This window comes from Marmota monax, unplaced genomic scaffold (genome assembly GCF_021218885.2).
Source record: "Marmota monax isolate L192 unplaced genomic scaffold, Marmota_monax_Labrador192_F-V1.1 WCK01_AAM20220418_F8-fsc00011, whole genome shotgun sequence".
Classification (NCBI taxonomy): Eukaryota; Metazoa; Chordata; class Mammalia; order Rodentia; family Sciuridae; genus Marmota; species Marmota monax.
The window spans coordinates 20,144,338-20,159,229 of NW_026693082.1; the positions used below are offsets into that span (position 1 = coordinate 20,144,338).

The 14,892-nt window shown below is 36.9% G+C and overlaps 1 protein-coding gene across 3 annotated transcripts in view; it reads right to left on the reverse strand.

Annotated features, from left to right (window-relative positions):
• Lrch1 (leucine rich repeats and calponin homology domain containing 1) overlaps positions 1–14,892 on the reverse strand; it is a 186,984-nt gene that overhangs the window by 77,181 nt on the left and 94,911 nt on the right. For all 3 annotated transcript variants that reach the window (XM_046454073.2, XM_046454072.2, XM_058582577.1), the window contains exon 2: positions 13,807–13,951. In XM_046454073.2, the coding sequence (XP_046310029.1) occupies positions 13,807–13,951 (145 nt within the window). The remainder of the gene's footprint in view (positions 1–13,806; positions 13,952–14,892) is intronic.

Here is a 14,892-nt window from a genome sequence, read left to right on the forward strand (position 1 = left end):
CTCTCTAGCTTGTGGGGACCCAGTGGGACTCTTTTGCTGAATGAGCAGCCTTTCTGATACCCAGTTGAGAGGGCTTTCACGGGTGCCAAAATAAGGCCCTGTAGATAGGAGCTCTGGAAAAGAGAGCTCAGTATTAAAAGATAGCAAGTGAACAAATTCAAATCAAAATTTGTTGCTATAAAATAGGTATTAATAGACAATTTCAAAAAATGATTAGCAAATAACAATGTTAGCAAGGCAATTGTATTATTTTGAAGCCATATTTAAATTTCCTCCTAAAGAGAGGCTCATTGGTAACAGGGATTAGTATTTCAGAAATTTCTACAGGATTAAAAATTACAGGCTGAGATATTCCTTTTGCTTTCTTGCTTTGAAATGCAGCATGCAACTATTCCCAGTCTCACTGTCTTGCAGCAGGCATCTAATCTGATTAGGAGATCTAGGACTGGGAGAGTCATTCATCAAAGCAGTGGAGGCAATGTAACAAATGACAGCTCTGCTCACTCCAGCTTACTCTCTCTGGAATTCTTCCAGGGTGGACACTAATTTAATAAAATAAAAATTCAGCCTGTAGCCACTTTCATGGGAATGAGTGCTATTTACATTAAAAACTGCTGAAGGCATAGCGTCTCCCCCACTTGTGCCCCATACATTCCTCCCATTCACTGAGTTGATTACCTGTGGACTTAGCAAATCCACCATGCCAAGAATTTCGTCATAATACAAGATGTCATAGACCTGGGGCATACTCCTTCCACTTCATCCATCTGTTCCCTCAGCCGCCACTTCATCTATTTTATCACAGGGTGTTCCTATATTTCTTGCTATTTCCCTAATAGATAAAGGAAATACACATGCATACAAAACCCCATCAGTCTCCAGTGAACATTTATAAAGGAGAGGAGAAGCTGCATCCTCTTTAATCCTGAACCCACTCCAAACCACATCAGCAGCCTTTCCTTTCTGAAACCGCTCATCTGGCAGCAATTTTTCTCAAGCAAATAAGTGCCTCAGGCCACCATCTACTTTCCTACCCCCACTTGTCTCCCATAGGCTTCTGCTATAAACAGACCCTGTGCAGAAAGAACGTTTAAAAGTAAGGCCATATAGTATCTGATAAGGTAACAGCCAATATTTATTTTTCATTCTCGCCTTGAGTCACATCAAAAAAGCAAAATGTATTTTTTTTTTTTTGGCTCACTCATTACAAAAGATGAAATTTGTAAGAGAAAGAGGCTATTCCTTTAGAAGTAGAAATTATAGATTTGGTCATGGTGGCCTGAGATCTTTTGCCCTCACCAGGGAGGAGTAGCCTGCCTGCCAATTCTGGCTTATACTGACCCTGCCCTGTCTGGGCAGAGGCTGGTGGTGGGCAGGAAAGGGTAGTGGAGGTGGCTTTGCTGGGTCCAAGTTCACTGCAAGGGCTCTAGGTCTTCCACCTTTTTCAGTAGAATGACTCTGAGCTACATTTTTCTATTTCCTCATCTGGAGATGAAATGAGGTAGCTCACCATAATCTAAACATTTTTGGTAGCCTAAATTTATAGGGTATACTCTCTTTGCATCAAGTACCACTGTCCCTCCACTTCACTCCTGAATTAAGAGATTTACAAGCCACGCCACTTCTTATGGTTTGATTTTAAGAGAGCTTATTTTAATGTACTGTATCAGTGGCACTTATAACATTCATATTTTGAGACCCAATGTTATATCTGACATTTTTGATTATCTGCTTATCAAATGCTTATTTTCCTTAAAATGTGTAAAAATAGAGACATGCTGTATTATGTGATTTTATTATTAGGAAACAACACATTTTTTAAAAATTCTACAAGAACATACCTCTTTATTTTAGTGTTTTAGTATATTAAGTTCCATCTCTTAATAATGGAATATAAAATTCACTTAAAAAATACTTTATAGAAAAATTTCTATAATAGATTCACCTGCTACACTGGCTGCTTGGTGTCAGAGAAAGGATACCAGTTGTGCAATCAGAAGTCTTGGGTTCAAATCTCACCTTTGCCATAAGTCGTCTCTATGATTATGAGCAAGTCTTTAAGCTGTTTGGATTTGTCAGCTAGAGAACAGATAATAAGACCTAACTAATGTGAAATCATAGATACACAAGTGCTTAGCCCAACACTAGATAAAAATTAAACCATCCATCCTCAACCAATAATGTGGCAAAGTGGAAATGTGACCCAAAGAGCATACATGTGCTCAGCTTCATTTTATTTACTTGTTTTATTTATGATATTTCCTAATTGCTAAAATTTCAGTTACTTTTAAAATATGGGTTCACGTTCCACTTGTTGAAAATATCAAGATGATTGATCAAAGACATACTGGGAGAACCAGGCTGGGATATCAAATTTCAGGCCCAAACAAGCAAAATACCAATTTCCGATCTGGATAACCAAGACTAGAACATACACATAATCATATGATTGAGCATTTCCTTTCCATCTTCTCTAATTCCAGGATCCTATCTTTTGCTGAGAAAACAAGAATACCCTGGAGTCACCATCTCTGTTTACAACTTGGTCTTCAAATGGTAACAGACATAATGACATGGAAGCATTAACTTTCACAAAACTATGAGGACGATGCCATAGGCCTAGATCAACAGGGCCACAGGGAAAGCAGGGCACGTTCCAAAGCCAGGACACCTGGCTCACCCAGCTAAGAGAAGGGAGCAATGACCACATATAGTAGTCATTGTTTTCCTTTGAATCTCTGCTTGCCATTTTGACCTACAGTAAACAGCAGTTAATGCATTTGAGCCAGGCAAGTTTGCTTTTCTATAGGATCACTCATCTATTTTTGTTTTTATATTAGTTTATGCACACTCTGTTTACCATTCATTACAAGCAAAGTAACTTCTTTTTCTGTTTTGCATATGACACCTGCTGTCCCCATACACACAAACCAGTGAACAATATCCATAGAGAACCTTTTCCTTTTTCCTGCTTAGTCCATTCTGAAAAGCCCGTCCTGTGAAATGTCTCACCCTTGTTTCCCCTAATGACTGAATACTTCCCCTTGGTGCCAGCCCTCCCCCCGCATTCCCACCCTCATTGTGTGTCTAAGACAATAACTTTGCTTTCATGGCTTGGTGATATTTTTGGTCCACTTTAATTTTATGCTACAAAGTGAAGAGCAAACAGATACTGTCTGACTGCTTCACTGCACAACTGAAAAGTAATATTTTTACATTCATTTTTAACACTGAATTTTATTTTTAAATTACTGTTGTTATTATTATTCGGTGCTTGGGCTTCAATTCCAGGCTTCATGCATGCTAAGCATGCACTCTCACCACTGTGCTACACCCTCAGCAACAAGGCAGAAATTTAATTGAGAATATACATCTGCATTGAAACTTGGAGCCCAAATTTAACTGTGACCAGCAAGTACACTAATTGCAACTGAGTGTGACAGCCACTGGAAAACTTAAAATGTTTCAAAACTATAAAAACAGTATCATCATTTACATAGCACCTTGATCAGTTCTTGAAAGCCATCCCAATCAATTTCACTCTCCACACATGTAAAAGCTGTTTTGAGAAGATAAAGGACTAGAAATGGGAACTCTAAGAAAAAGCAATTGACAAAGAGTGAGGCTTTAAAGCAACTCAGAACTTGGGCAGATTTCTGCAACAGCTGTTCCACTGCATTTTTTCTGTGCACACACGCACCATATTTGGCTACTGCAACTAAACTGGTTTCCCACAATAACAGCCTATCGGTCTCCTCTTTAGTAAAAATAAGTGATTACTTAAAAACATTTCATTTTTTTAGCATGCCTAACAGCCAGCAATCGTTGCCACTGATGTTATATGTCAAAGGACTGTTAGCTGATAATTTGCTATACTTCTCAGTTATTTTCCTTCCTTTCTTCTAAGAGTTCTGAAATTCCAAAAGGACAAGGAGTATGTGGTATGTGGTACTCTAAAAACTCTTACTTAAGACTCCTTCATTTGAAATGCTTAAAAGTCAAGGAGATGTTCAAAGGAAACTCAATATGCAATGCCAGCAAGAATATTCATGGATCAAACAGCTTCAGAGACAACAATGTAGGTTTGGGGTTTTAAGTGTTAAGACTGTAGTGGCCTGAGACCCATGACCTGAAAAGTACCACTGTACTCAACGATGGTGTTGGCATTCAGGAAACCATCCCTAAGTGCCTGGGAAAGATGTCTTGACACTGCGGACAACTCCCACTTATTGGAGCTCTGTTCTAAGTAGAATGGACTCTAGTTTCCTATTACCAGGAAGGTACCCCTACCTTCTTTTTCCATAACAGCCTATCGAGGTCAAGAAACACACACACACACACACACACATATTTTATGCAACATTTTTCCCCCACAAAAAAGGGAGGAGACTGATACTGATTTAAATGAACACAGACTACTCAGATCAATTTCTACCCAGGGACACTGCGCTAAAAATATTTCTAATAAAAATTAAGATATCTGAATATTATCACTAACCATTTGAACCCAAGTGCCTGTCCATCTTTTTCTGGGAATTTTTAAAGATGCAATGTAGATTCACCTGCTTGATAGCATGTCTAGCATTCTTTTTCCTATTTATCCTTCCAAGGAGGTGACTCCTCAGAGAGTTCCTATTGTGTAACTAAACAGCCACTCAGTTCTTAACTACTTTGATATTTTTACACACCCAGAGCACATCCTCTTGACCAACAGCACATCCTCTTGACCAACAGCACAGGACCCACTTACTTTAATCAGATACAGAATCCTTTACCATTATTTTTCTTAACCCACATGGCATCTGCATGTGTTAACTTGATTCAACAATTTAACAAACATTTCTTGGATAGTTACTATGTATAAGGCACTGTGCTGGCATTTAAATAAATATTATTTTATTTATATTCACAACAATCCATTAACATATTAATACTCCATACTTTTCGGACACAAAACTGACATTGTTCAGAGAATTTAAATGATTTGCTCTGTGCTGGCTGGCTAGTGAGCTGCTCTGTGCTGGGCATCTGAAACCAGGTCTGTGAGGCTTCAGAACAAAATCTGTGGTCTCCCATTCATACAACACAGCCTCTTCTCATTTTCTCTGGAATAAAAAGTGTGGGGGAGCCAGGAAAACAGCAGGAGGTGGGCACAGAGTTCCCAGCAGAAGGCAATGGAGATGCTGGACTAGTAACTAAAGACTGATTTATGCAAAAAGCAATAAAAGAAAGTGGTCAAAATAATTTAAGACATAAAACTAGGATTCTAGAGGAAAAACAGTAGAAGTTTACAAATGGGAAGTTAAGACATGCTATTTTGGAATTTTGAGACGTCAACAAGACAGAATGTTAAGCAATGGGAGAATTGAGGACTGGAGTTCAAGTAAGTCAAAGGGATGCAGAATAAATTTAAGACTCATGAGGCAGGAGGTCTGAGAAAAGATTTAAGGACCAAAGCTTTGGAGAACTCCAAATTGAGGTGCAGGAAGAGAAAGAACATCCAGACTCAGGAAGAGAGAAGAAACAGAGGCAGAAAAGTGACTAGGAAAGTATGTGATCAAAGCCACGGAAGGAAGATGTCATGGTGGCCAAGAATGAAAAGAAATACCATTATTTCCTACACCACCTGGGTGCCTGCTCTGTTCAAGAAGATATGACATGTATAAGAATCCTAAAACTCCATCCCTAACAGAATTAGGTAGCACCACTCCAAGCTGTTATTCCCTACATCCTAACTGAACATGAATGGTATATTTTTAAAATTCTGTAGCAGCAGATATTTTCTACTGGGTTAAGTTTAAACATCTGGTGACTCCAAAGGATTAAAGAAGAAAGAATTCCTTTCTGGATCTTATCATGTAAGGTGGAACATAAGGATTCCAGGTTGCTCCTAAGAACTCTTTACTTCGGTGCCTATAGACTTGGGCACCGCCATCATGGGTTGTCTCAATAAAGAGCCCATAGTGGCCCCCTGTCATGGTCGTCTCTTTCTGGTACTCATCTACTAGATGGACCACCTGTTGTAACAGTTTACTTAAATTCCTTGAAGATCATCCATTCAAATTATTGGCCAAATGAAAATGTAAAGCTCTCAAAGCACACAGGTCTCTCCCCAGCCCCAGCCCCACCACCCATCCACAGTCTTTAGGATCCAGGATCTAAAAGGAAGAGCTGACAGACCCCACTAAATGTCAGGGTGCTGTTTTTCCTCACTGTTTTTCTATTTAAATAGTTCATGAAATTGCATAACTCTTACGTGTGGTGATATAAACTGGAATTATTGAGTATATCAGGAAAACTTGTGAATGGTTTTGAAATGAGAGGAAAGACTGCTGAATACCTAATCTAGTGTACCCTTCCCGGTTATCTCTGCCTGCAGACACCAAAGGTTATGGCAGAGGAGATGTATACCCCCAAATTAAAAAGTTACACTTTGTGGATTTACTGGAATCCAGCATACAACACTTAAGAGACTACACATACTTGTTTTCAAGTACATGTGGAATATTTATAAAGTTAACTATGCACAGGTTGTAAAGCAAATTGTAACCAATATGAAGAATCTGCATCAAACAGAAAATGTTCTCTGAAACAAAGAAATTCAATTAAAAATAAATTTGAGGGCTAGGGTGTGGCTCAGTGGTAGAGTGCTTGCCTAGCACTGGGTTCAATCCTCAGCACCACATAAATGTAAAATATTGTGTCCACCTAAAACTTAAGAATAAATATTAAAAAATAAAAAAATAAAATTGAAAAGATAAAAGAAACCTATTCTAAAAACTAAAACTCATAGGACAAATAAATAACAGTGAAAACAGGGAAAGATTTAGAAGTGATAGAAACAAACAAATGATATTTTCTGCTATGATTTGGTCCATGTTTAAAGGCTTGGTCCTCAGGGTAGCACTATTGGAAGGTGTTATAGACTTCTAAGAGGTAGGTGGGGCCTTATGGGAAGTTCTGAGGTCATGGAGCCTTCTCCTGCCTCTCTGTTTCCTAGCTTAGGAGGTAAGATTCACCACTTCCTATTACCATGATGTGGAGCCCTCAGCAAAGGCCCCAAACCATGGGGCTGCTGGTCTTGGACTAGAAACTCTCAAACTGTGAGCCCAAATAAATCTTTTCTCTTTATAAGTTAATTGCCTCAGATTTTTGTTGTAGTAACAGAAAGCTGACTATAACACTGCGTATCAAACCACTGAGTCAGTCAACGCTCTACGTTTCCCTCTTCTACAGGGAAATCCATGCCTTGGATGCTTCCATAAGAAAAGAAAAGAAAAAAAAGAAGACAATGAGCTAAATATCCCAAACTCTATAAATTAGAAAAAAAATAAGTCTATAAGAAAAGAGAAGGAAGGAAAAGAAATAGATAAGATAAAAAATTAATAAAGTAGAAAATGAAGAACAGATCTGGTCAATAAAATCAAAAGCTGGTTTAAATACACACACACACACACACACACACACACACACAGAGACAGAGAGAGAATAAAACGTCTGAAAAATGAATTAAAAAAAAGAAAATGTACAAATTTATAGTTTTAGGAATAAAAAGGGGAACCAATATAGACAATGGGAGCAACTTCCAAATGTGAAAAATTTCCCTTTTTTAATGATTTTCATAATTTTAAAACTGTTCTAAGGACATGGAAGGCAAGGGAAATGGTGCCCAATAAGATAACAGATGTGAAGGGGCTTAGCAAACTTTATAATACCAAAGAAATGCATCTCACTTGTTTCTATTATTTATGAAATAGGGTGTCCTAGGGGTGAGTCACTTTCCTATTTCCTAAAGACTAAAGACCGTTGAAGGGCTCAGAAATAATGTTGTAATAGCTCAACCCAATTTAGCTATTAAGATGTGGCAGTGATGTTGATGATGATGATGATGATTCCCAAAAAACCACAACTTTTAGAATAATCGTCCTAAGTATGCTCTTTTTATATTTCTCTTCTCATGTACAGCACTTTTGTTATAAGCCTTTGTAAACTGCAATAAATCTTAGAGGAAACATAATAAGTTGATTATTGATGAAACGGCAATGTTTCCAAGGACTTTTATCTGTTTTAATTAGAAAAATAAATGTCATTTGGGGCTTGTTCATCTGGGGCTTGCAGAATAAACTTTGAAAATTACTATAAACAGGAAAACCTATACTAGGATTTAAAATTAAGTATTTACCTCACTTCCAGAGAGCTGTTCTGCAGCACAAAGACCTTAACATTTCTATTAAGATCAGAAAACAACACCAACAAATTCTGACAGCACTCTAGCTATCAAAGACATAATATCCCTTTTGTGCCACTGTTCTTTTCCTCAATACCAACATTGAACTAAAACAACATCTGTGATCAGGTGGTGTGTATAATGGAAAAATCCTCTTAGGAAGTCTTGCCAAGTATGGGCTATACTAAAAGGAATGGAATTTGATAAGAGATATCCAATTATTAACTTGTCTGTGCCCAAGAAAGCCCATCAGCTACCAATGCCAATGGACCGAATTTAACAGGCACAACGATCTATAAACCGATTAAATTTTTTTAGAGACTATTGGCTATAGGGTTCACCTGGGAAGCAAATGACTGAGGAACACTAGAAAAGATAAGACCTAATCCATGTGTGACCAGCCACGTGTGTAGAGTGGACACTGCCGTCCTATGAAAATCATTTCCAATTTTTAAGATTAATACTTTCAAATTCCAATATGGCTCTCTGTGTTTTGGTGTCTTTCCCATCATCTGTCATTTCACAAGATTAATCTGGCTATCAAAGACCAGCTCCAAAACATAACATAGACATAGTCTTCTCATTTTGCCTTTGAATGAGATAAAATCTTCACAAAAGGATGTGGGATATAAGTTTGTATTGAACTGAACAAAACTCCTCCCCCTTTTCCAGTTTAGGAGACAACATCAATTTTCTCGTTTTCTAGAAAGAAGAAACGCTATCTTGCCTTGGATAGCTTCTTTAGAAATGTCAGCATGGGGAGAGGGAACAATGAAAATTAATTTTTGGCTCACAAAAACAAAACAAGCACACAAAAACATAAAACCTGTGTTTTCTAAAGCAACCGTCATGCGCAGGATCCTTCAAATAGTGAGTGATATTCTGAGAATTAAAGATTATTTATCAGAATGAGTCCCAGAAGAATGTGGGCCTACAGGTTAGACAACCATCAGGAAGTTGGCTCTTTCTGCACATTGTTTAGCAGCCAAAAAGGATACCAGGCTGCAGAGAAAGCGGCCAAAACACATTCCTTTTATGGTGTGATAACAGTTTGTGTAAGAAACTGCCTTCTTCTCAAGCCATGTCTCAGAACCCAGTCCCAACAGGCAGGGACAGATAGGAGCTTCTCATGAACAAGCCAGACCTAGCTGGGCCAGTTTCCCCCACAGAAAGCAAAAACCTTACCAAAGTTCTGTAACGAACTTTCATTTTTTGGCAGCCCCTGTCTTGGAACTTCTCTGAGATGAGACTTTGAAACCAAGGTCCCTATTTTAGATTCACAACATGCCAATGGTTGCCAAGAGTTTTGCTACTCTGGGTCATGTTATTGTCCTAAGGTATATTTTCTTCATGAGACTCATCAACAAAAACCTTTCCAACGCCTTAAAATAGATTTTAAACTTTGTGAGGCTTTCCTGTGGGTTTCAGGTTCAAAGTGTTTGTTCCTATATAGGAACCAGTCTTGCTTAATCATTTTTATTGCTCTTGGCTGTGTTTCTTGGATTAAGATACTTTATAACAGGAAGAGACACAGTGGCACATATACTAAACTAACATAACTTTTTGTTGTGAATACCAAGAAGCAAAGATTAAAAGCCTACATCCTTTAAACACATGCTACATAAACAGCAATAAATCAATATTTTCCACAAATAGAACATTTCCATTATGTGAGAAAATGTGGAAAACAAGTGTTTTTAATGGCATTTCATGATGAAGATTGTTTTTAAGTTGCAAATTAAACCCATCTCTAGCTTAAGACAGGGATAAAGCTGTTGGCACCAAGCAACCATTTGACATTTACAGATGACATTTCTGAGACAGCATGTCAGCCAAGATTGAGCAAGCAGTGACATCCCCATTCCTCATTATCATCATCATCACCATTATCACCATCACCATCAAATATTTATGGCTGTTTGCTAGAATACAAGATATCTCAGAGGGTATAATCAACTTCAAATGTTTCCAATAAATTAAAAAATCTTTCTATGCATCACTCGTACCTTGGAATGTTCAAAATTAGTAGTTTCTACATGTGATTTCTTGGGTGAAAAGAAATTTTAAGTTCACAGATTGGGGTTGTAGAGGTAGCTCAAGTGGTAGAGTGCTTTGCATGCAAGATGTCCTGGGTTTGAGTTTAGGACCACAAAAAAACAGACCCAGTATACATACAGAAACACTGTGGAAATTGGAAAAGCAGCCTCTGCACTATTTTATCTAAAAAAAAATCTTTCTTCCTAATTAATAGAACTAAGAGGGAAAATCTTCAGTTCTATAGAAAATATTTCAAGCTTCTTATAGAATTGGATCAGTTGGCCTATTTGTTAAAGGTCTTTCAGGATGTGCTTTCTTTGATATAATCTTCCTTACAAGTATGGATTCAAAAATAATTTATGTTACTTCTTTAATGTTTTTGCAATTTATTCAGACTTCCCCAATATAACTAAATTAACAACAATGTGAGGTTTTGATTATATACTTTGATCATGAATATAAGCTTCTTTCTTTGCCATATATAACAATTATGGGACAAAAATGAATTAAAGGCAACACAGTAGCTCCTCCACCGTGTGCCTGCAGCATCCTGAGTCTCTGTTTCCTCTTCAAGCAAAAGGATGGGCAGCCTGTCCCCAAAGACCAAAAGTTAACCAAGTCCACCAATACCCTACACCATGCCCAAGAAGAAATACATTTCATTCTGTTAATATTCATGAAGGGCACAGAGGATCACAATGACCAACCCTAATTGTCATGGAGGAGGCTTATGTCACAATCACACACAAGTACCAAGTTATTCTGCACGCCTCCTGGTTACCAGATTGGGGACAGCTGGGATGGGGGCGGGGAGGGTGACAGTGTAAGGATCCGAAGAACTCACAGACAATACTATCATGTGGAAGATATTACCGAACATCTTAGACTTAACAATTTAATCAGATGCCACCAGTATTGCCTAGATACTAATACATATTTGCAAGTAAAGAGATGTGACAGTTGCCTCCTATTTCAGAAGTCACAAATAAATCTTTCAGGCAGGAGTTCTACTGCATTCTATCTCAAATCACTCCCAAACTGAGAAATAACTCAATTTTAAGGTCCAATTCCTAGAGAAAAAATGGCTCAACTAAATGCAGTGGTCAACCAGGAATTAAAACACATGTAAATCAATAACACAAAATGACAATCTTCCTGATTCCTTTAAAGCTTGCCCTTAATACTATTTTAACTTTACAGGTTTATTTTCAGGCAGTAAATTTTATAGGAGATATCAAAAATAATTAGCATCTGCTTTTAAAAAGTTCAGAAGCTATTCATGTATTTTTTCATATCCCTTACACAATCTATTTGGGATGTAAGAGAGAGACTTTTTCTTATTTTTTTCTCCAAATAGTCATCAAATTCCTTCAAAGAACATAAGATCCTACACAAGAGAAAAGGCCTTATATATGGTCACATTAGAAGTAGGAAATGTGAACAAAGAAAAGCAGAACAAAACCAAAAATTATCAAAACAAATAGGAAAAGAAAGAAGTAAACATGAAATTAATGTGTAACCAATGTGATTCTGCAATCTGTATATGGTGTAAAAATGGGAGTTCATAACCCACTTGAATCAAATGTATGAAATATGATATGTCAAGAACTATGTAATGTTTTGAACAACCAATAATAAAAATTTTTAAAAAGACAAATAAAATTTCAAGAGTTGGATGCTGAATTGTCCCTTTATTTCTTTCTCTTTTCCATTACCTACAGATTTATCATAAAACTCTGTTTCTAATGCACTACATAGTTTTCTTGGGCATCGTCAATGACTCCTCTGTCAATGCTTCTGCAGCTCTTCTCCGGTCTTTTCATAAATAATTCTGAGATCCATATTCCAATATAGTCATTCTATCGATCTGAAGACAGTAATAATCTTCTACTCTCAACTAGCTGCAATATGAAAATTATCAGTAAAAAAAACCAAACATTTATCATGTCTTAAAAACACATTAAGTTTAAATTATCTTGTGTTTTTAAATTTTATAGTTTGTGTCACTCTAGAAAAAAAATGTCATCTATCCACCAAGACTTCTCAGTGCATTTGGACTTAATATACAATGCAAGGTTAAGTCTATTACATGCAGGGCTTCTAGGAGTAAAAATGCAGCTTAAGGGGGCATGTAAACAGACCAACTGCAATGTGCTTTTGAAATGGTTCCCCTCTGTGGGTTGGGATTAGAGGACCAAATGTCTTGGGGAGACACTGAACCAAAATCTACAGACATCACTATGCTGGCTTCACCAGGCAATTCCAAGATAACATCCTGCTGAGGCAGAAATTGCAAGAAAACTCATAATGATCAGATAAATTAGAAATCTACAGAAGCAAAGATTAGATAAGACTCCAAATTATAAATACATCCAATAAACTTCATCTCCAATAACTTACTTCTTATTTACCAAAATTAGGACAATTCATAAACATGTCTAGAGCTTTTTTCAACTCTGACAAAAAAGCATGCACTTTTATGGGAAATGTAATAGAAACCCATTTTTTGACTGCAACGAAAGCAATAGAAAATCCATGATTCAGTAACTAAAATAAAAAGCAAACCAAACCAAATGAAAAACCATTGGCATTATTATCTATTATAAAATGACTACTATACCTGGTTCACTGGGAATTTTGAACTTTAAAGTAGATTTGTTACACAGCACAAGCAAGGCTAACAGGTGCTATCCTTTAAACTCCAAGATGATACAACTGACATGAGAAAGGCTACAATCCGGCTAGAACCTGAGAACTTATCCTTATTTTTATAAGCGAGAGAGAGATGAAAAAAAAAAATCCTCTCCTCCCTCTCCTGAAATCCCATATGTAAAGCAAGAATTTAGGAGACAAGGAGCCAGAATCTGATCAGAACATCCAACTGCAAAGTGTAAAACCAAAGCCTTAAAATAACTGATTTTCCTAACTTCAGAGGCATTAACATGATTTACTGTGTTCTGCATAATCAGTAAGTCAACACGGACTACCAAACCATTCTCAGCAAACACTGACCTAATTGATGTCTACAGACATCAAACCTTATATCTGGTTACAGTAGCTCAGTACTCCTCCTCAACTTTTTTCAAGTGAACAGGCTCAATCATTACTAAGCAGCAAGGACAATGGTACCAAGAGTCCCCAAAGACCAATAAAGCCTTTTTTTTTTCCTTGCCCCTGATTTGTCTCAACTCTCAAATTATTTTTCATTTCCTTTACCCTTCATTCTCCAAAATCTACAGGAATGTATGAAGACAATATACCTACCAACCTGAAAAGCATCAATCAGACAAATAGTATAAACTATCTTATGTGATTCTTAAAAAACCAAAACAAAAAGAAAAGATGTCATATTGACATTTGTCAGGGAAGTCTAGCACCAAGAACAAAATTAAAGTCCCTACAAATTTATTACAGAAGATGTTTATTCAATGATCTTTGTGTGATTTACTTCAAAGAGTGATCACGGGTTATAAAGAGGAAAAATACAAAAGAAATGAAAGCATGATTATGTTGTATTTCGCCACTGAATTTAATTAACCTACCTCAAGTTTAAGTAGGTCAGCATCTGCAGATTAATGATGGCCTCAGGAATGACTCTGATACAATTGTGATACAGATTAAGAATTTCCAGTGATACAAAATGGCACAATTCCATTGGAACTTCAACCAGTCTGTTTTTAGATAAATCTGTGAGAAAAGGACAGAATATTTGGTCAATTAATCTTCAACATACATATATATATATATATATACTCCTCAATATACTCTTATCAACGAATAATACTATTTCTCTTTACATTATAATGTAAATTTAGATCAACATCATCATGTTTCACACCTGTGTGGTACTGTAATGTGTATTTTCTAGCCAAATTCAAACACACAGTGTATGGAAAAGCAAAAGTACTGCTAAAACGTTTTAGCTTTCTCAATTAATTTGCAAAACCAAGCACATAAAGATGGGGGAACTTTTTAACTCTATCTAAAATCTGTCTCAAATTCCTTCTACCCTAGTAGAGGATACATAACTGTACCCTTTAATACTTCTGAATACATACCTTTACCATAATTTTTTTTTTTAAGTTGGGATCTTGCTGTGTTGCCCAGACTTCAGCAATTCTCTTTTTTGGTCCCCCCAAGTAGCTGAACTATAATTATTAATTCAGTATATCAACTCCTCTATATGCAAGGAACATGTCTCTAAGATAATCTGAAAATGAACACATATCAGACACTAAATATTTATTCACTGGAATTACTGAGTACCTATCCTGTCCAAGGCTGAGATAAACCAATCATGTGTCTATCAAGAATCAACACTGTGACTAAGGTTGTGGCAGAGCGCTTGCCTAGCACGTGTGAGGCCTTAGGTTCAATTCTCAGCACCACATAAAAATAAATAAAAGTATTGTGCCTAACTACAACTAAAAAATAATTAAAAAAAAAAAAAAAGAGCACTATGTCTGCAGCATGCCACCAGGAAAATAGGCGTCCACTAGCCAAGTGTATAAGGATGATCTGCAGAACAAGGTGAACAAACAGTGTGGTTTATAGCATCACCACCCCAACAATAGAACAATGGAAGAGTCCCGAATCCACATCTGGAAATGGTAGATGTCAAGTACCCC